Here is a 22,931-nt window from a genome sequence, read left to right on the forward strand (position 1 = left end):
CTTGAGACCTTGAGGATTTCTTAAGCAAACAACTCCATCTTGTGGCTCACAGCAATCATGTACAGATACAGTGGTAAATTAGTTCTCGAACTTAATCCATTCTGGGAGTCAAAAGCCAAGGCGTGGCTTCTGATTGGCTGCAGGAGCTTCCTGCACTCAGTCAGAAGCCGTGGAAGCCACATCAGACATTTGGCTTCTAAAAAACGTTTGCAAATCAGAACACTCACTTCCAGGTTTGCAGCGTTCGGGAGCTGATTTGTTCGGGAGCCAAGCCGTTCGACTACCAAGGTACCACTGTACTAAGAGATCATACTTGTACAGTTTGCACTATTAAGTCCAAGTCTACTCAAAAGTAAGCCCCATTACTTGGAACATCACAGTTATCAGTAGATCTGTAAAGACGGACAAATTTCAGGCAGTCTGGTGAGTGTTTCATTTCTTATATCAAATCTGCTTCTTTATCTGTATTGAATTCGTAAATACCACTATTAACCCACCAATGGTGTACTGTTTCATCGTATATATGATTTTTCTTGGGTGATGAAAGCTCAGTTAAGCTTCTGTGACATGCATTTTGTTCTTGAACTTCAGCACCTTTCATTTGTTGCGGCATTTCTTTTTTTGTTCGTATTGTTGATCTTGTTTTGTTTTGTTTTCCTTTTCTTATATGCAAAAATCAATACAAACATTTTAAAGAGAAATGTAAGCCCACTGTGTTTGATGTGGCTTACTCTTAGATAAGAGTGAATAAATGTGCATAGTAACATTGTCAAAATATAACGTGGGGTCAGGGGAGTAATAATAATTAATGCTTAATGCTTTCCCCAATTACAGTACTCAAGAACATTTCACATACATTACCCTGTTCATCTTTGCACCAACCTTGTAAAGTAGATCTGCGTTATCCCCTCCCCAGATGGAGGGGAGAGAGAGTAGCTTTCCTGAAGGTCACCAATAGAGGTCATGACTGAGATCCCCATGGGAGGCATACTGGTTGTTGCTTAGAACAACTGCTGTGCCGAAGTCAATATATCAATATAGCCATCTGGTTTTTGGATGCAGAACTTGATTTATATCACATAAAAATTTCACCTCTATTTAGACTCAAGAAACACTTCTGGGTACATTAAACAACACCCCATATAGACCAATGACAAGATCCGCTCTGAACTGTTTTAGATGTACATGAAGTACAAAATACTATTGAAAGCACTTCTAAGAAGCAGCAACAATACTGAGACATGAGGGGATTTCAAGTCTCATAGGCTTTGCAGAAATTCTTGCCAGCAGCTAAGTATTGGGATCAACAATTTTTTCCTGTGACACTTTGAACTTGTTTAATTCCCACACAAATCATAATTGGAAATTATAGAAATCATTATTATTCTGCTTAGGGAGTTACTTGCTCACTATGGTCACAAAGGAAACACATCAAAGATGCTAACTGGCTGGCAGCAAATATATTCATACATGTGAAATTAATTCCACAATAACTCAAGCTGTGGCACAGAGAATTCTCAGTGCAACTTCTAGCAACCAATTAATGCCAGAGTAACTCTGTCTTACACTATGCTGGTAAAGCCGTGGTTAGGGTGCAAAATGAATACAGTCATATCTTGGTTTTTGAACAGCTTAGTTCTCGAATGTTTTGGCTCCTGAACGCCGCAAACCCAGAAGTGAGTTTTGCGAACTATTTTTGGAAGCCGAACGTCTGACAGGGCTTCCGATTGGCTGCAAGAGCTTCCTGCAGCCAATCAGAAGCCGTGCTTTGGTTTCTGAATGTTTTGGAAGTTGAACAGACTTCCGGAACGGATTCCGTTCAACTTCCAAGGTATGACTGTATTGGGCTATTTTACTGCGGAGATAAAAATTCAAGGAAGTGTTTCTCTGTGAAATACCTCATCCTCATTTCTGCAGAAATATGAGCGAAAGATCCCTGCAAAAAAAAGGGGGGGGGGATTCTCCTTATTCAGCCCATGACATCATCACACATCCAAATCTGATTGACATCATGGTGTCATGCAGCCATCAAACTAGCTACTTGATTCGATTAGCTGAATCACAAAACAAACTCTTTAAGAATGTAAAAGTAGCTGTCAAGTGTGACAGTGAACAGGAGGGACACTGCATTTTTTTTTTAAAAAAAGACAACGTTTGGTTGGACTGTGTGTGGAAAACATTCTAAGATTTATAAATCTTTTTCATACCAGGAATATTCACCCATAAAGGTTTATGATGTTACGTAGTAAGTTCTCTCTTAACTTCCCATGGCTACCAATGAAGAATCGGGATGTTCTTCCTTATTCCATCCATCCTTGAAAATGAACAACTTCTTAAAGCAGCATTAGTATTTGATCTGCCCCTGGATCTATACAGCCCCTATTCTCCTGCAATTCCTACCCACTTTAATGGTGAAATCAATAAATCAAAGTGTGTGTGTTTTTAAGTCAGGAAGAAAAATGCTTATTTTTCTAAATAAAGTCTATTTTTTATTAATTACCCTAGTGTAAAAAAAAAGTTTGGATTACAAGTGTATGAACAATATAAAAAGTATAAAAACAGGTTCCATAGATTTCTACTACATTAATACAAAGTGCATAACTACATACAATTCATATTGCATTACTACATAGGAAGGAGGAGTAAGGAGGCTGAGGGAAAAGCAGTCTGCTGTTGTAGTAATAAATAAATAAATACAGAAGTAGACGAGATGATCCATATCATAGTACATTGTTTCATACTGTAGCTGTAAATGCACAGAACCCTTGACGCTTACTAAAAACAACAACCCAGAAAAGAACAAAAAAAATAAAACCTTAAACGTGTAAATTGATGAGGGAAAAAATATCTGGGACTCTTACATGAATCCTTCAGAGATTACCAACCCAGCAAAACTGCCAAGTAGCTAGTCAGTTACAAATAAAGACCTATCTTATCCTCCCTTTAGAATATTTCTCCTATTTACAAATGGGGGGGGGGGGGGAGAGACACAATTAAGGGAACCCTAAAAACAAGGTAGGAAGACAATAGCTCAGATTTTGTTTTCCTAATGCATCAGCTTAGGATTTTTTTGTTTAATAAAAAGTATAACAGGACAAAGTTATGTTTGTAGTAGTGCACTGCACAAAACAAGTCAAAATTCTCATGCTATTTAAATAAATGGAGAAATCCGTATGAGCTAAATACAGCAGCATACTTACTGCGGAAGCCATTATTTGCCAAAGCTGATAGAACTCTTTCCTTGGTCAATTGGCGTATTTTATCAGAATCTTGGGAATCTCATCTTAAAACAAAGCAAACAATATTCTAATTCTTATGCTGGCTGAGATTTCAGGGAAAAACTGAATCCAGCCAAGTGCCTTGTCCTACGGCTAATATACTACAGTGACAATGCTTAAGAAACTCCCTTTTCCCCTCTCACAGTACAGACCGAGAAAGCATGGGGGGAAACATGGGAGTCCTAGGAGACGCCCACTTGCCCATAGGTGCTAGGGCAGAATTTAGGAAGAAGCAAATCCAAAATAGGGGACAAGCAGGCAGTGGGGGGAATTAACTGTGCAGTTCTGTGTTGAAGGCTGGGGACAAGAGGAGTAGGAACAAGGACCGAAGGCACTTCTGGGAGATTAGGAGGGAAGGAGGGGTAACAGGAAGGACTTGCAGCCGGGACCAGAAGATCATAGACAAGGACTGACACTGACTACAGCTTGTGACGGCTCTTCATACATGAAGGCTATTATACGCATTTAGTGTCGTGAACTTGGGAAATAGCTCTAACTAGACAATACTAGGTGGCGGTGGTTGTTTTAAAAAAGAGAAGTCACAGTAATTTACGCACACATTTACAGAGTATATATCTGAAATAAAAACGCTTTCTCTTATTTGCCAACAAATGCCGTGCATACCTAGAACTCTCTCTCTTTAGATAATACTTTACAATAAGGATGTGGGTGGGTTTGTTATTATTGCAATTTTCCTTCCTTGGGTGCGTAACCAAGCTAATCAAACAGTGCAGAAACACAGAAGAGGAATCTTAAACCTGAGCTTGTGCTAGAATGGGCTTGCTTTTGTGACTGGCCTTCAAAATTATTAATAATAACAATAAAAATATTTGTATAAAATGAAGAGTGATTACCGCGTTGTTTGCATTCTGCTGTTGGATTGGGATTATAAAACCTCCTCTTACCTTGCCAGGCACAAACTGACTGCTGTTCCCAGTTGCAATTTACTAATTTTTGACAGATTTTTACTCAGTCCTTATCAAGGTGTGGAACTAGACAGGTAAAGATAGCAATCACAAATTATAATATACACTTAATTGGTCCCATACCAAGGTACTGAAAAGAAGGACTTAGTATATATACTGTGTTATCATCACAGCCCTACACAACTGGCCAACATTTGTAAAGGGCGTCCCTTCAATACCATGAAGGAGCCCCTCATCTCCCTGAACGTTGTCTGTAATATTAATGCATAAATCATACATGAACTGCACACTGGAACAGGCAGGGGAGAGAAAAAAGTTAACTTGTTCCAGTACCAAGGTAATGAATGGGCCAGTCTCAAAACTTTATTGTTTGCCAAAGACTGACTGCATGCTCAGTCCCTTCACATACAGACTTTTACTAGGCCAGAAAGATGAGCCCTTGGCCTTGGGGTTCAGGACAGGCAAAACTTTTTATCCCTGTTAAAGCGTCAGTAGTAAAAATTAAGAGCTCCCCACCTTTACAACATATACAGAGCAGGGAAGTCTTGTACAAACTTCAGCAAACCCAGGTCCATGCCTAAGAGTAATAAGTATTTTCCTCACAGGGAGAAAAGGTTACTGGCTAAAAGTTTTAGCATGCCAAAATGTGAGCACTACTTCTCTTTCAGAAAAACACACTACATATTTTAATTCTCTTTTATGGCCTTTCATCTGAAGAAGAGTTGTGTGGGGAAAGAGGCTGAACCAAGATGACTTGCAGCAGCATTCAGCTCAATTATGGATTTTAGAGCCTTTTAAATATTACTTACAGTCATTTGGGGGTGGGGGGAGAGATATGAACAGGTTTCTGAATTAGTGGAACTGAGGCAGTAAAAAAATGGAATCCTCAAACCGTTCAAGGTCGCGGGGGGGGGGGGGGGAGTCTTTTGGCAGCATAGCAGGCTTCTAAAGTGAAGAGAAAGTCACTTTCAAGCCTTTCCAGAGAGAAAAAGAGGTTCTTTTTTACACCAACTGCTGTGGAAGTCACCACTCTTCCTGGTTGGAGATGGTTGGAGACTGGGGACCTTGTGGCTCTGGCTTCTCAGTTGTGGACTTCTTATTGCTACAGCAGGGTTTGAAGAGGTGAGCATCTATAACAACTTCTCCAAAGCGGCCTGTGTAAATAATTCCACAGCAAATTTTTTGCCTTCAAGAGAAAAGAAGATAAAATTGGATTTCATTTCATACATGTCTCAATTTTGACAAAAGATGGACTTGATGTGGCATACAAAAATATAAGTAATAATAATAATAATAATCAGCTAACAGATTAGAATGAAACCATCACAGCAAGGTAAAGCAGCATTAAATCTAAGTGGTGTTCAATGAGATTACAAAGGCTCAAAGCAGTTTAACCAGAAAATCAGGAAAAAAATGTTACTCCTAAAATTCTTGTCTGAATAATGAAAGGTTTCACAGCTGACCATCACTGCCTCCAGTGGAAGTGAGTTCCATATGCACTGCATGAAGAAGTACCGTATTTTTCGCTCCATAGGACGCACTTTTTCCCCTCCAAAAATGAAGGGGAAATGTGTGTGCGTCCTATGGAGCGAATGCAGGCTTTCGCTGAAGCCTGGAGAGCGAGAGGCATCGGTGCGCACCGACCCCTCTCGCTCTCCAGGCTTCAGGAAGCTATCCGCAAGCCTTGCAAGCCCGGTGGGAGTTCCCGCGGGCTCACAAGGCTTGCAGGCAGCAGCCTGCAGCCCCGGCGAGTGTCCGCAAGCCTTGCGCGCCCGGCAGGAGGTCCCGCCCAGCGCGCAAGGCTTGGGGCTGCAGCTTGTCGCCCGAAGCACGGGGAGCCCTCCGGAGGGCTCCCCGTGCTTCGGGCGAGCGTCTGCAAGCCTCGCGCGCCAGGTGGGAGGTCCCCGCCGAGCGCGCGAGGCTTGGGGCGGTAGCCTGCAGCCCGAAGCACGCGAGGCTTGGGGCGGCAGCCGCGGGGGGGGGGGGAATAATTTTTTTTATTCATTTCCCCCCCCAAAAAACGAGGTGCGTCCTATGGACCGGTGCGTCCTATAGAACGAAAAATACGGTACATTCTTTTCTCAGTCCTGAATCTTCCAATTCAGATTCAATGGATGTCAACAAGTTTCAGTGTTACACAAGCTAGCAAGCATGCCTGATAGCCACGAATAGCCTTGCCCTCTGTGAATCTGTCTAATCCCCCTTCAAAGCCATCCAAGTTAATGGCTATCACCACACCCTGCAGCAGCAAAAGCCATAAATCAATGGTGCACTCCCAGACTTCTCGATCACAGATTGTTATACATATCTTTGCTAGGCAATACAAGCCTACATCATATATGCAGCAACTAGCTAATCCTAAAGCAAGAGGGATACTTGGAGATCAATACAACTGCTGGCTACTGTCACGGCATCCATCATTTCCCTCTAAGAGAGGATTAATGGGGGGGAGAAACAGCCCCAGGACTCTGGCTTTGCTTTCAAGAGAACAACAAGATGCCTTGTGACCCACTTCATGTTCTGCATGCTATCCAGTTACTTTATTTACATCCCTAAACACCATGTTGAGTCATCAGCTGTCTGCAAGTGCTCCCTAATTGCTAAACCGAACGGAAGCAAAAGAGCCTTGTAATTAAGATTACATTTATTGCAATTATGTGCATTTTTAACCTCTGCCTCTTCCTGTGTTTTCCTCCCGCTGTCTACTTTCCCCTTTGTCTAAAACTAAGACTGTGTGCCGCCTTCAAGCAGGGTCTTGCTGTTATCATTGTTTTAAAAAGTTTTATAAAGAGTCATGTTTGTGTAGCTAGTTGTGCTTCGGAAATAGTGCAGATTTCTACCATGAATTAAAGGAGTGTGTCGATTCTGTTTCAGGCTTCCTTTTGTTTTTACCTTTTCCAGTAAATGGGATCTAAGAAGGAGAAGACATGAGGGCGGCTGGAGCCAGCAGTCATCTCAGTGTCTGAGCCATCATCAGACTGATTGCTATAGCAGGGAGACTGGGCTGGAGAGGCACTTGAAGTAGTGCTGTGGGCATCAGAGTCTGTAAGGAAGAGGGAAAACAGTGTATTTAAACTAGTTTTGCATACGTCTTTTATTTCTTTAGAATCTCAACTTTCAAAATCTCAAAGTTTCTGGTCCATATGATGAAGAAAACGTACAGAACATTTCCACGGACTACTGAGACTACCCAAGTGTCCGGGGTGGGGAAACTTTTGCTTACAGGCCACATGTGGCGCACCAGGGGTCCCAATTTGGCTCACAAGGCTGTTTTCCCCAAACCACACCCATTCACCCGGCCCATGACACGATATGTGACCTCAGATGTGCAGCAGGTACTGACATGGCTCCAAAGAAACATTTGGGAGCTTAAAGTTGAGCTCCCGATTCTCCCTTTGTTTAAACAAGACAGAGAGGGCACATCTTGTTTTCGGAGGGGGAAGTGGTTTCCATTGACATCTTCCCCTCCATTTTAACAGCCGTTTCAATGGAAACCACTTCCCCCTCCTGCAGCAAGGTTCAAAGAGCCACGTAGAGCTGTTTGAACCACCCCCCCGGCAAACAGCCCTGTGATGCTCTTTGTATCTCTGAAAATGTACCCCATTAGGGGTCGGAGTAAGAAAGATCTGGCCCGGCAGCCTGAAAAGGTTTTCTGCCCCGGAGTTATGCTTACACTTCTCCTAGGTTCTCTTCAGGGTTCTTAGTATTTAATCCCCCATGTACTTATTACCCCAAATCTTGCAGAGAACAATTTGATAAAACTTTTGGAAGTTTCGAAAATGTAATTTACCTATTGTGGGTGAGGAAGTTCCTGGATCCACCCTCATCACTTTGGTGGCTAAGAGTGCTTTTTACCAGTTACAGCTAGTGCACCAACACTCTCAGACAAGGACAGCTGGCCAAAGGTAACTCGGGACTTGATTTCGGCAACGAGTTCTATGTAGGGCTACCCTTGGGCCTGGCCTCGAAGCTCTGGCTGGTGCAAAATGCTGCTGCTAGACAGACTACTGCCAGCACTTAACACCTGCCCACAAAAGGTTGGCAGTTCAAATTCAGGGTTTTTAAAATTGATTTATAATGCCCTTAACTTGGGTTCAGGACCTCCTGGTCTCCTATAGACCTGCCTGGATCACTGAGATCTTAGGGGGAATCCCTGCCAGTGGTCCCCATTGACTGAAGACGCATGGCTCCTATCTACCAGGAGGCCTGCATTCAGTACTTTGAAGTCAATTTGGTGGAACTCCCTCCTGGCTGAGATTAAACGGCTCCTGCCCACTTCCTGTTGAATGTCAGATGTTTGACAAAGACTTTTCCAGTTCAGCAGGGATTTTAAAATGTGTCTGATTATTAATTTTAACTGATCTTATGAACTGTATGCTTTTAATTTTTATGTACACTGCCTAGAACAGCCTTTGCTAAGCTGCTTTCCAAAACATCTTGAGTGCACCAGGCTGGCTTAGAAACTTTGGTAATTAAGTGGCATATAAATAACTTAAATAAGTAAATATGCTGCTGCTATTTTTTTAAATAATGTCTTATCTTGCTCTTCTCTGGATTGCTAAGGGTGGTGTCATCCCATTTCCATCCCCAAAACAACTGCAATATGAATTATTCCTTTGGGATAAGATTGTGTACATACACAAAGGGTGGGAGATAGTGACCAGTCAAATGGGAAAAATAAAAAAAATCCTTCCAGTAGCACCTTTAAGACCAACTAAGTTAGTTCTTGGTATGAGCTTTCGTGTGCAAGCACACTTCTTCAGATACTGGAAGGATTTTTTTTATTTTGACTATGGCAGACCAACACGGCTACCTATCTGTAGTCAAATGGGAGTCACATGTTTTGACCCATTTATGATTAAAATGGTTTAAAATAGATATATGTCTATCCCTTAGGTCTCAAATTCAGCCAGGTTTGGGAGGGATTTTCAGCTTGACTGAATTTCCAATTTTACGCTGCAACTAAGCCACTGGAACTGCAGAAATGATACTTTCAAAGTCCTCCAGTAATGTTCCTTTGCTCAGGTCCAAGAATAAGCAAGACACATACTGTAAAAAAATACAGTAAGGCTGTGAAACTAGAAGGATTTAAAGCCAGCCTCTTAGAGAGATTTAGGAGGGAGTATTCCAGGGTAGCCAACATGGTGGATTTTTGAATTTCATACTGCCTCTATACACCAAAGGCCCTCTCCTGTGATATATAGTACAGCCATTCAGAGTCAAGGCCCGCTGCACCAAATCAAGCCCATTAATGGAAAAAGCAGATAGGATTAACATACTGTGTCTCTTCAACTCTTTCTGCAGCTTGCTTATCTGATTGCTCTTCATCCTGCTGCCAGAAAGGGTTTTCATCTTCTTTGGCTTCAATGTCGTCTTAAGACTCGGTCCAGCTCTTGCATCCACCACCTGGAAAAGGACAGCAAGAAAAAAGTTTGTTTCATCGACTCTCATCTGATGAATTGTAGCAATAAGCAATAAGCAATGGTGCAAAACCTGCAAAACCTTTTTTAATGGGGAAAGCAGCTGTGTGCTGATTTGCACGCAAGAGTTTGCTTTATATTGCTCAGGCTCTACTGTGCTTTAAAATAAATAATAAAAGAATAATAATTGAAACTCAGCACCCAAGACCTTTCAGGTTCAGTGCCAAGTAAAGATGGATGTTCTGAACTGTATACATTATACAAATGGAGCAAAATTTGACTAAATTGCAACCCAGAAATCCACACCCGCCCTTTGAATTGTTCCAGTGCACTGGGAGACGATGCTTCTGCCCCTTGCTTCTTATCTATCAGCTCCTACACCTAATGTGCAGCATACCTCTAGTCAGAAGGAATAGCTAATCTGGTGCCCTCCAGATGTTGCTGGACTACAACTCCCATCAATTCCTGATTAGTGGCTAAGCTCACTGGGGATCAGAGGAGTTGTAGTCCAACTGTATCTGGGCCTGTTGTGGCTTATGCAACTCTCCCTCCCAGTCCTATTTATCGAATATATTAATGCCTTATGAGTCATAACATCCATTAAGGCAGGCAATGGCAGAACCATAATACCAGCTGTTCTACACATGCTGTACACACAATGGCTATTAAGGAAATGCTCAGGACAACAACTTCCACCAACCTAAGCCATCGTGATCAGTGATCATGGAATGTGTAGTCCAGCAAGATTTTGAGGGCAACAGGCTGGCTTCTCCTACCATGATACAGGATGAAAGATGACAAACTCACATGATTCCAGTTCTTTTTTGATCCTGCTGGCAGTTTTTTCCATCTTTTCACCAGAAGCACACAAGCATTGCAAATATCTCCTGAGCGGGCCTCGTGCAGACTGTGAGAAGAACACAATATAGTTCAATTGCTTGGTTATACTAGAAGGAGATCAACAGAAAGGCACACAACTTGGCACCCCTTTGGTTTTCAGGCTTCACTGATTTTTGTAACAGCCTTCGGCTCAGAAAACCCAACACAGTACTGGAACGGCACCAACTCTTACCCAAAGCAGTTCTGGAAGTCCTTTTCATAACGCTTGCTGTCAGTGAAGCGAGAACTGGAAGACTTTGCTCTGCAAATGCAGCAACCTTCTAAACTCCGGTACATCTTCGGTTTGTGGAAGCCAAACATCTTCTCTTCCCTTCTTTAGCCTGTAGGGATGAGCGAGGTTGGGAAGGAAAAGAAAGGAGGTGATCAGGCTTCAAAAAGGAACAAGAGTAGGCAACATTTAGAAGGCAGCTGTGGTCTCTACCCCCCGCATCTGCCATGTACAACTCTGCAAACCGACACCGCATCGCAGTCAGAAATGCCCAGTGGGAGATGATCCATTATTCATGATCCCTGTCCCACACCATTTCCCATAAGGACAGGTGTCTCAGACACATTTCCGTTTCTCTCGATCGCCAGGAGCGCGTGCGTTTGTGTCGCCCCCTCGTTCAACGCAGAGGACACCACAGGAAATTCAGCCAGGCATGTAACAAGGTGACCCAATCGGCTGCAGTTAATGCAGGGAAAAAGGGGGAAGTAAAAAGGTGCATTCTAAGTCAGCAAGTTTGTCTCAAAAGTTATTTCAGGTAGATTTATTGGCTTCAAATGTGGAAGGGAAAAAACAGGCATACACCACTCAAAAGAAAACCAATCAAAGTGGGAATCTATGCCCACCAAGAGCGTTCCTGATTTTTTAAGAAATAAAAACCCAAAACTACATTTCCGTGCTATTATTGCTACTGTGCTATAAAAGTACAGGGTGGCCCCAAATACCGGTAGGTATACTTCCCTCAGGACCTGCACAAGTGCCCATCTCTGATGACCCTTTGGGGCCTCCAAAGATCAGGACTGTATCCGAACTTCTATAGCCCCTGGCCTTGGCGGGTGCTTACATGGGTCTTTCATTCTTGGCCCATTTCAGCTGTGCATGTTTTATAGCCATAATAATACAATGCAAAGTATCAGACTTTAATTTTTGTGCACTGCCTCGAGACTGAAGTAGGCAGCAGTACAAAAATGACTCAATAAAATAAATATAAAACAATAAGTCTTTTCAGGCTCTACTACCACCAACCCTTTTCTGTCGCAAACAGTAAATCCAACCTCTTAGCTGCTATGTATCTCCTGCCAAACATGTTGGGCAGTATCATCCTCCTTGCCGCTGCACGGCAGATTTCACAGAAGCGCAATGTTAAATAAGAATACAGAAGCACAGTTATTTGCCAGGGGCACATTCCTTAACATGTACCATCTCAACTGAAGGGACGCTGACCTCACTGTTCCATCAACTGGGAAGCCCAGCCACCGCCTCTCATGCCTTGAACATGTTCACGACTAAGCTATAGCATCTCATCCAAGGACTGGGCCTGGTCATACAGAGGACTGGCAAGAGGGTGGGGGCCACCGAGGAAGAGACACAGATGCCAAGGACAAAGTTGGCAAGGCTTTCTGTTGTTGACAGGTCTAATTTCTGTGCACCTGTAAGAAAAGCTTCCATCCAGTTTCACGAGGCTGGGTTTCCATCTGGCCAGGAATGAGCCTGCAGTTCACACCAGAATCTAAACCAGAAAGCGGCCTGTGGGTGTGGCCTTTATTTACTTCTTTAATTTATATACCCCCTTTTCTTCCAAGGAGCTATTTCGCTTTCACTAGCAACTACTCCACAGGCAAAGAATCCCTTTTGTGCCAAGGGTGCCGCGTGTCAACTGTTGGAGCAGGGGCAAAGCCAGTGGTGGGTGGTGCCACCCCTTTTCCTCTTCTGGAGCCCCATTCTCTCTTTCACTTCTTCCCCACCCAGCAGGCTACTAGGGAGGGGCAGAAGAGTCCACCCTGATCACTTGCAAGGGGCCTCTTATCCTACCTTCCCTCTGGAGCCCGGACTCCCCCTCCTTGCATGCAATTAAGCCCTATGTGATGGCTGACTCCTCCTGGAATTTATGGCCAGTTGTATCAGAGATGTGGAATTTCAGGGCCAGGGGCTGAATGTGGTCCAGGTCTCTGCCTGGCCCTTGTAGCTCTCCCCATCCCACACCCCCTCCCAAGTCACAGCCTTTGGCAGCCCTGCTTTACCTCCCCCTTTCCAGTGTTTCTGCCCAGCTGCGATGTGACCCTGAACTCCTGATAATGCCTCTTGCTTATCTGGGAGGAGGAGGATAGAGAGGAACACAGGAGAGCGAAGAAACCAGCCTACTGTGCAAAAATCAACATTCGCATTTCTTGGTCAGCTCATGTTTACCTCTGGTCCCATCCACTCCCAATTTGTGAAGGAGGCAAAGCAGCCACCTGGGCTGGGGAAAAAGTCCCCACTTCATTTTATACCTACCCTCTTCGCTTTGTTTTTGGAGGGGATGGTTTGGCAAAGACTGGGAGCTGAATCAGGCGCTGCTGTCCACAGTGAATCCGCACAGCTGCTGCCCCATGGCAGCAATTCCAAGCATGCTTTGATCAAGAAGCAAGTCCCACTGAAGTCAGGAGGACTTGTTTCCAACTAAGCGTATTTAGGAACCGGAAGCTGCAGATACAGCAGAATGCTGTGGCACAATTGCTGCCAGGAGTGAGACCCTGTCAGCATGCAAGCCCTTTACTCAGAGGTCTGCCCTGCTTGCCAACTTGCTACTGGGCCAAGTTCAAGTATATAAAGCCCTTAACAGCTTGGAACCAGTTTACCTGCAAGATTGCCTGGGAACTGCAGCCCTGTGACAGGTAAACTATAGTTCCCAGGATTCTTTGGGGTGTAGGCAGCCATAGGCTTGCTTTGTTGCACAGGAGCTGGGCTAGACAGAACAGGTTGGAGCAGAGCAAGAAATAGGAGTGTAAGAAAAAGCCGTACCAGCACTTGAAGACCATGCTTTTTAAATTACTAGCTAATACTGAAGGCTGAAATTGATTTAAGATACCATGCCTCAGTTGCTAAGACTTCTACCGAGTGTTGCTCTACGGAGCTCTGGGCACTTTTGCTAGGGAATTTAACTCATACCTTTTAATGACAGGACTACTAGAGGGCAAATGGGAGTCCAGAGTCATCTCTGCAGCCACCAGTACTTTTCTGCGCTTTCTTGACAAAACAACTACTTCCAAAATCCTTAAACTCTCTTGTCCACCCAGTTACGGAGAAAGGTTGTAGTTGAAGCACAGGCTCTGCCTGCAGACAGACCCCAAATCAGCCTGTAGCATCTCCACGAAGGGCTGGGAAAGGCCACTGTCCAAAATCCCGGAGAACTGCAGCCAGTCAGTGTAGAAAATACTGAACTGGATGGGCTAAGCATTTGTCTCAGTACAAGGCAAGCTCCCCAATGCCTGCAATCACCCTACAACCTTTTGCAGAGACGCAGCTATTTTGGCAGAGTGACCATGCAAATAGAACAGATTCCCAGGCTTCTTTCAGCCTGAAACAAGAGGTTGAGGACTCTCCTTCCCTGGAGGTTTTTAAGCAGAGATTGGATGGTCATCTGTCAGGGCTGCTTTAGCTGAGATTCCTGCACCGCAGGGGGTTGGACTAGATGACCCTTGGGACCCTTCCAACTCCACAATTCTATTATTTTCCCCCCCACCTATGTGTACCACAAAGGACAAGAAACAAATATGCCTAAGTACATTAAGGGCATTTATCTCTGGAAAGTAAGGGTGGATCATCTTGGGAAGCTATTAAGCACTGCAACTAAAAGCCAATGGACTTCAAAACAGAAAAGGTAGTAAAAGAAATATTTGGTTTCTATGGTGGTTTTACGGTGGAATGTTTAGTCTCCCAAAGTGCTTTATAATCCTTCTCTCATTCATAACAGCCCAGTCGTGGCCCATTCTATTTTTTTATGATTGCACACACATGAGCAATGCCAAGTTTAGATTTCAAAGTGATCTGCAGGCAACAAAAACAAACCATAACTAGGAATTTGGGTTGAATGCTGGTGCTCATTTCAGAATCCAGATCCAGCCGTTTAGGGGCAATTCCAAAACTTACTATTGCTTTCAAGTCTGCAAGAGTCATGCTTACATGAAAGGGCCTTATATACCACCCCCTTCTGACAATCTGCTTTCTCACAAGGCCAATTCATCTGCCAAAAACCTTCTGCAATGCAATCTTGTGAGATGATAAGCCTTGTGAGATGATACAGTTTGCCTGGGAGAAAAACACCCATGTGTGGAAACACCTGGAGCCTTTATTTTGAGAACGAAGGGTAACAATGAACAAACTGAACCACAACTGGAGGCCACGGAAACAGAATCTGCTGCTTCCCATTGGCAAGTGATGGCCCTTCTTCCTTTGGCAGATGACTATTTTTAACTTAAGCCTACACTATGCAAGGCCAATCTCCACCAAACTTCAAATCATACTAGGCAGGACATAGAGCTGCCGGTCATTTATCTACCTGCACTTTTATTCCCATTTCTCCCTCAAAACTGGACGATACCAAGCACAGCTCCAAACCGCTGGACGTAAGATCTGCAAGTGGATAAAAGGAGCAGAGCCCCTGCAGCTAATATCATGGACAACCTTGGGCTCAGGAATTTCCTTCCCTCCCACCAACCCTTTACTGATCTTCAAGCCACAGTACAAACCTCCCATTTGACAGAGAATTCCTTGGCTCCAGGCGCGGAAATTATTTACTTCGTTATCTTCCAACAGAAGGAAGTTTACAAAAGATATGCATCTGTACAGGCTTATATATTCTTTTAAACCAGTATTTCCTACCTCTTTTTAAAAAGTAGTAATTGTGGGGGGGGGGGGGGGTATTATCACAAATTAAGTTTGCTCCAGAAGTGTAAGACCCATCTTTTTGTAAACTTATCTTCTTGGAAGTTAATCATTTCTCATCTTTGATCATTCAGTTGTGTTGCATACTTTCTTTAACTATTTCTTTACAGGAGGTGTTTTCTCCTTTTTCCAGTTCTGACTATTCTTGCATAAATTAGTAGACTTGTAATAGTAGAATGTCAGGGTTTTTTTGTTTTGTTTTACTTCTGTCTGAATAGCACAAAGGAAGGTATTTGCAGGAATTCCTAGTTATATTGCACCCTGCTATTTCTTGTATAAATGTACATTATACAAGAATGTATAATTCATTTGGCTTCTCTATCCATAATTTTATTTTCTTTGCTTTTCTTTAAACTACAACGTCTCAGATGCTGCAACCTTTCTCGACAGGGGAATTGCTCCATCCCCATGACCATCTGGCTTGGATACATGCAATCCTATTCACTGACTGTCCAATAAAACAATATTTTACTATGCCTGATGCAAATCTAAATGCTCTCTATGCAATACTTGTAAAATTATGTTAAGCAATGCTTCTTAAACACACACAGTCCATCTCAATATGGGATTGTGATTCTCCCAATTCCATCAATGACTATTAAAAGGTAAAGGGACCCCTGACCATTAGGTCCACTCATGGCCGACTCTGGGGTTGCGGCGCTCATCTCACTTTATTGGCCGAGGGAGCCGGCGTACAGCTTCCAGGTCATGTGGCCAGCATGACTAAGCCGCTTCTAGCGAACCAGAGCAGCGCATGGAAACGCCGTTTACCTTCCCGCCAGAGCGGTACCTATTTATCTACTTGCACTTTGACGTGCTTTCGAACTGCTAGGTGGGCAGGAGCTGGGAGCGAACAATGGGTGCTCACCCCGTCACAGGGATTCGAACCACCAACCTTCTGATCGGCAAGTCCTAGGCTCCGTGGTTTAACCCACAGCGCCACCCGCGTCCCCTTATCAATGATTATTACTGTATTGTTTTTTCCCATCCCTCAAACAAATTAGCAATGTCAGCATACTAGTAGGTGGGGTAAAATCCTGTAATATATATAGAAGGCTTACTATTCTAGGACTAAGATAGACTGCATACCCAACTCTGCCTTCCCTTCAAGCCACTTCTATTTCAGCAGGATTCTGATCCTATGCTGTGGGTTTGCTGCTTAAGAGTCTACGCCAACCAGCAAAAGCTTTCTGGGATTTCAGACAAGAGGCCTTCCCAGACCATCACAGATGGGAAATACCAGGGATCAAATATGGAGCCCTGCACATGCTCTGCCACTAGGTGGATCATGGCCTGATCCAGCAAGACGCTTACATCCTTCACCAAGAGTGTACACTCAGGACCATGCAACACAACCATGTTTTAACTTCAAGAGACCTCCAAGGTGGATCAATGGATTTCTAGTAATATAAATATATATAAAAATTCAGACTAGCCCTGCTTTAAAAGGAGCATCCGAAGGAGAGAATGCGCCATTGCAGATCAAGAAACCCATGTGCTGCTAAAACTCTCACCAGGTTCTTCACTGGCCCAAGTTTGCTCTTTCTGTTGCGAAAGATCACCAGATTACCAAGCTTCATTATCGAAAACTCCCTGGGTGGTCACAGGAAAGCCTCTCTCTCTCTCTCTCTCTCTCTCTCAGCCTTTCAATCAACAGCAAGTTACTTCACAAGGTTTATCCTGTGGGAATTAAGCATGGACTGCATGGCTAGGTAATGCTATTAGTAGCAAGAACAATTTCTTAAAACTCTGGACTCACACAGTTTGTTAAAGATAACCGCCTCTCTCTTGCTTATTCAATGAAGTTTAAATGGGTGTAGAATGATTATCTGTGATTGCTTGAGCAATACTTCCTTGCAATGTATTGGTGTGGCCTATAAAACACAGGGTGGGCCACTTTTCTCCTGCATTCCTTTGGGAGTAATCTGCGAGGGGTGGGACAGGAGCTCAAAGGGACAAAAGTGGAAAAAATGGGTGGGTCCACTCCCTGTTTCTCTCTCTCTCTTTCCAGTGCCCCCTTCTCTTCCCTCCTTCCCTGGTGGGCTATCCGGAGACAGATTGCTCTTGTCAGAGGTCTGAACTGCTTGCCTGCAGAAGGCTGTTGAAATGAGGTGCAGGTTACCCACACTTTATCTCCACGGAGCAACAGAAATGCAAAGCAAGCCAGGTCTCTCTGCTGAGATGCTGACAATTTAATTTCTGATGCTAGAGAACGGAAAGGGTTGCATCCAATGACACTGTCCTCCTGGAGCAAGGTCTTCTGTCTGCATAATGGGGCTTCTTCTCCCTCTCAGTGGTGCCTCCCCACACACCCTCCAAAGCAGATTCTGGGAGCGTACCGGGCAAGGAAGTCCCACCACGCTGGTGGAAGTCCTTGCACTAATGGGACAACTTTGTTGGATGCAATCCAAAGATTATAAAAGGGATGAACCTAAGCAAACACAGTTCCAAGTACTTGGAGATGAGGAGATAGATAGAGCTCAATTCTGTATGTGTTTACTTGAGATGAAACTCCAGTGTGTTCAAAGAGCCTTAATCCCAAACTTAGAAGAGCCTATTGGACCACATAGCCCTGCATCCTATTCTCACAGTAGCCAACAAGATGCCTCAAGCAGGATCTGAGTGAAAGAGCATCTTGCCCATCTGCAAATCCCAGCAACTGGTATCGAGAGGCCTACTGCCTCTGACAGCATAGCCTTATCCCCCATGAACTTGCCCAATCCTACTTTAAAGCCATCCAAGTTGGTGAGAATCACTACCCCCTTCGGGAGTTCCATAGTTTTAACTACACACTGTATGAATAAATACAGTGGATGCTCAGGTTGCGAACGTGATCCGTGCGGGAGGCACGTTCACAACCCACAGCGCCGTGTCTGCGCATGTGCAAAGCACGATTTAGCGCTTCTGCACATGTGCGAGCGGCGAAACCCAGAAGTAACCCATTCCAGTACTTCCAGGTTCGGCGCGGTGTGCAACCCAAAAGCACACATCCTGAAGCATCTGTAACCTGAGGTCCTTTAATTTCTGCCCATGATGCCTACTTTGCTGCCAATACCTGAATAAGAATAACAGCACTTTCCACACAACACTCAAAATGACATTTGAGTTTCTGTTGTAGTATAGAAAGTCGCATGTGAATGCTCCTCTCTGTGCGAGGGAGAAAACTAGATGAGAGCTTCTTAAGGACCCCTCTACACATTTTCAAATACTGTATTGTAAATGAACACCAAAAGAGGTGGGGAAACACAAAGGGACTTTGAACATCATGTTTTAAAAGACCCTCAACTGTCTCCGTCCATACACTGAAAGCTGTGTGCGTGCATATATAAAGTGATTAAAGTAGGAAAGAGTTTCCAAGCATTTAAGCCATTTTTAAACAAAACAAAACCCTGTGCAAAAGACCACCATGCCACGCCACTGTGTAGAGGCAAGCCCTGCCTCCAGGAAGGACCACCCACCCACATCCACCTCAGCCAAGGACGACCTACTTTTCAAAACAGGCTGTAATGATCAGAGAGACACCAAGCTCTGAGGTCTCTCTTAGGCACAGGTGCAAGGAACTCTGCTTGCCCAGGAACAAAATATGTATACACACTCTCTAGAAGCAGCAAAGAAGACGAAGCAGCAGCAGCAACATTCACAGCTATGCTTATGCAAGAGGAGAATGTGCCAATCTACCTGCCAAACTAAGCCACTGCCATGAGGTCTCTCCATGTATCGCCCAAACGTGCAACTGGACGAGAGGATACTGTTGTTGTTTACTGGTAGGATCTGATGGTTAAATCAAGCCAACAATGGAGGGAGGTGGGAGAAGAGACTCACTCATGCATAGGCATTGCAAATCATTGCACACACGCAAAACAAATAAAAGGCAATCAAAAGCTGTCCACATTTCCTGTTCCGCTTTCGACTAGCTTTGCAGTAAGGGGCTGCCATGGAAGGAAGCATCATAGCAGTGGCGCAGCGTGAGGGGTGCAGGGGGGGCCGGCCGCACCAGGCGCAACATCTGGGGGGTGCGCGCTCGCACTCGAGTGCTAAAATCCACGGGTTAGGGGGCGCAAATTGCTTGCCTTGCCCCGGGTGCTGACAACCCACGCTACGCCACTGCGTCATAGCATTCCCCCCTCCAGAGGCCGCCTAATCTCCGAGTGCTACTGGTGGTAGTCTCTGCGCAAGGGGGGGGGCTGGAAGAGAGTGAGCGAGAGATCGGGGTCATCACAGCTACTGGCACGGATTTTCCACACACACACACACACACACACACACACACTATATATTTAAAATGCGCGAGAGCACGGCCTGTCAACCTTTCCCACCTCCCGCGAGCACGCCTCCCACGCAGAACGAGGGAAAGTGGCATCCCAGGCGAAGTGACTTGAGTTTCGAACGCTTTTTTATTAAAACTATAATGAGAAACAGCAGGTTGCACTGGCGCTCTCACCAAATTTGTGTGTGTGTGTCTGCGCGCGCGCGCACACACACACACAAACGGTGGGAGATGGAAAGCAAAGGAATGGACCCTCATTAAGTAACCAGGGAAAGTTTTACCCCTCCGCATTCTCGCAGAACAAAAGAGACGATAAAGGTTCCCACCCGCCCCCTCCATCCCATCGCCGCCGCGACCAGCAGCACTTCCTGCTCACTAATGCCGCCCGCCCCCCACCGGCGCCCCGCTAAGCTCCTGCGTGCACATCGGGTGGGTGTGAGCGCGCGATCTGCCCGCGATGGTAGGAACTGGTTCCTCCTCATGGCTTTGCCCTGACGTAATTCAAACATGGCAACAGTTCCGACTTCAAAGCGGGATCGGCGAGACCTCCCATAAACACGCGCCACGAGGGGAGAGCGAAGCGCGCTTGAACCCCGCACAGATGCACAAAAGCGTGTGCCAATAAAGTAAACGTGACATTTATTCCTTCCAGCTCTCTCACTTTCCCAGTTAATTAATGACCGAGCGACATTACAGCCCGGGACAGGCAGCAGCAACCAGAGCGTGTGTTTGCTCCAACACTCCGCTGGGTCCCTCGAAGGCGCTTCCTGCCTCTGAGCCACCTAAACACGCCTCCTCCGCCTCCTCTTCCCTGCACGCGGCGTGGTACCTTGCACTGGGGGCGCGCGCAGTATCTGAAGTTTAACATCAAAATAAAATTTTAAAAAGTCCTCAAGAAGCGGCTGCGACCTCGTGCGTATTTCTCTGCTCCGATTTCGGATGCAACACGGTTCGTGCGTGTTTATGTGTCGAAGGGATAGAAAGGAGCGCTCCCGCCGCGCCGCCTCCCCCCCCCCGCCCCGCCTCTCGCGCGCCGCGCCGTTTGCAAAGCCCAGCAGCCACATGCTCTATATAAGCCCTTTGTTTTGCCTACATGCGGCAAACAAGGTAGTAGCCGGGGCTGTTTGCTTCCGCGGAGTGGAATTCGAAAACAAAAGATTACACTTATGAGGCGCGCGGGAAAGGGAGGAAAGGTTCCAGGTCGACTTTAAAAGAAAACAAGACTCGTATTGCACGGCGGCGCAGGCGGGGAGGGGCGGGTGTGCAGCGAGGCGACTGTTGAAAAAATTAAAGTTCCGATCAAAGTTGTATACAGTACTTTTAAGAGTGTCTGCTTTCAAAGTGGCAGGATACCCCCCCCCCCTTTCCAGGCCACATTACCACCCACCCAACTCAGATGGTTAATGACATGGCAGTCTGATAAACAGCTTTTTAATTTTTTATATTAAAAAAACCCGAGATTAACACCACAATCCTAACCATGTCAACTCAGAAGGAAGTCCAGTTTTGTTCAGTAAGGACCCTGGTAAGTAGCTTTAGGATTGCAATTTTAAACGACTTGCGTAGCTTGGAGCACGTGTCGTGACAGATTGCACAAAAACAAAAGATCCCTTCGTTTCAAGCAACTCAGTTGCGGCTGAAACTGGAGTCACCTCTAAAAGGCATGGACAAACCACCCCAAGGGTAACCCGCCCCGCCTCTGTCCTGCTGTCTTTGCCCTTTCCTCCGAGGAAACATACCCCGACACCGCCATGGCTGTTACCCGCTTGCCATGCAACGCGGTGCAACTTTCCCCTCGCGGAATCGATCTACAGGTGTATCACTCGCAGAAAAGAACGCGGACCCCGGGGAACGTTCGGAAATGGAACGCCCGCGTCGCCAACATTCCAAACCTCGCCTCGAATCCTAAGCCGGTTTAGCCGACCTCGAGGGATTTGTTGCAAACCTTATTCCCCCTCCCCCTCCCTTTTGCTTCCCATTGTCGCCGGTCCCGCGTCCATAGCTGTAACGGACAACACAAATCTGACCGCCGCCAACACGCCGTGCACAGCAAATTGCTGCCCCAAATCCCACATTTTATTACTCGGAAGTAGAAACCCATTAACTTTCATTCCACTGTGAAGGGTAGCCGGGATTGCAGCAATCACCTCGCTTCCTTTCTGTTACGAGAGAGGAGCGAATAAACAACTTTTTTAAACTGGGAACTCCCCGCTCCGGGGCCCGACCGCGGTCCAAAGCACTAACTGCATTAAAAACACCCAGCGATTTCGAAGTTCTCTTGACGATGGGGTCGAACAAACCGGAATCAATTGGTAGGGGTAGTGGAACAGATAGAGAAACTCATCCTACAACTGTTTTCCTTCATGGGGGGCTGGAGTCCTCACTCCGCCACATGCTCGACCTACAACAATACAAGCAGCGTTCCGCTGCCCCCGTTTCTTCCGCCACAGGATACCCCTCCAAAATGCAAAGCATTCCAGAGAATAACGCCAGCTACACACCGTCTCACCTACAAACACCCCCCTTGCATGTATATACGACATCCTCTTGATAACTAGTTTGCTTGCAGAAAGGCAGGTTAATTAAAAAATTTAAAACGCACAAATAAAGAGCACAAAACTTGTCCGACCCCGCTCCCCGTCTTTCAGATGTACGGCTACTATTTTAAATCTATATTTTCCCAACTGGAAACGACGAACATTTAAAGGGATTTACCTCCAACGAATCAATAGCGTGCTGGGTTGCGCGGAGCGATCTTCCTCCCCCCTCCTCCTCTGCACGGTCTCGTTGTCTCGCTCCTGCGTCTGGAGAGATGCAAGCTCTGGAGTCATTGGCTTAACTTCCAGGCAGTGTGCGCATGCGCGGTTCCCACGACTCCGTACTCCTCAATCGAGCTCTTTTGCATGCGCGTACCATTGTCCTTTTAAGGGAGAAAAGGGCCGAGCGAAAAGCATGGGAAGGAAAAGCACGGGGGAGGTCCCGGTCATTGTGACGCCAGAAGTGACGTCGCACGCACGCGGGGCTGGATGTGCGGGAGGGAGATTCTAAGCGAAGCTAAAGAAGGAACGTCTCTTGCCGCAGTTGCTCATGCTCTCGCTGCCCATTCGGGATTTTCTTCGGTTAAAAGGACATAAATCTATGAATAAAGGGCAATGAATGAATGAGCTCGCTTCCCTTTCTCAGCCCATTTTCTACTCTTCATGCACAGATGAGAGGCTTCAAGGTTTGGTT

General features: G+C 45.5%; 1 protein-coding gene across 2 annotated transcripts; it reads right to left on the reverse strand.

Moving 5' to 3' along the window:
- Positions 1–2,463: 2,463 nt before the first annotated feature.
- On the reverse strand, positions 2,464–22,565 carry SINHCAF (SIN3-HDAC complex associated factor). 2 transcript variants are annotated; one of them, XM_081024087.1, is made up of 6 exons: positions 22,416–22,565; positions 10,697–10,844; positions 10,432–10,531; positions 9,484–9,610; positions 7,097–7,247; positions 2,464–5,390 (listed from the first exon to the last, which is right to left on the reverse strand). In XM_081024087.1, the coding sequence occupies exons 2-6, from the start codon at positions 10,822–10,824 to the stop codon at positions 5,228–5,230; spliced, it is 669 nt and encodes a 222-aa protein (XP_080880213.1). In that variant the 5' UTR covers positions 10,825–10,844; positions 22,416–22,565; the 3' UTR covers positions 2,464–5,227. The 2 variants fall into 2 exon arrangements, with proteins under 2 accessions (XP_080880213.1, XP_080880214.1); XM_081024088.1 differs by lacking the exon at positions 22,416–22,565 and adding an exon at positions 21,440–21,552.
- Positions 22,566–22,931: the final 366 nt, after the last annotated feature.

The sequence above is a fragment of the Podarcis pityusensis genome (genome assembly GCF_964106645.2).
Source record: "Podarcis pityusensis genome assembly, chromosome: 10".
In the NCBI taxonomy this organism is placed as follows: domain Eukaryota; kingdom Metazoa; phylum Chordata; class Lepidosauria; order Squamata; family Lacertidae; genus Podarcis; species Podarcis pityusensis.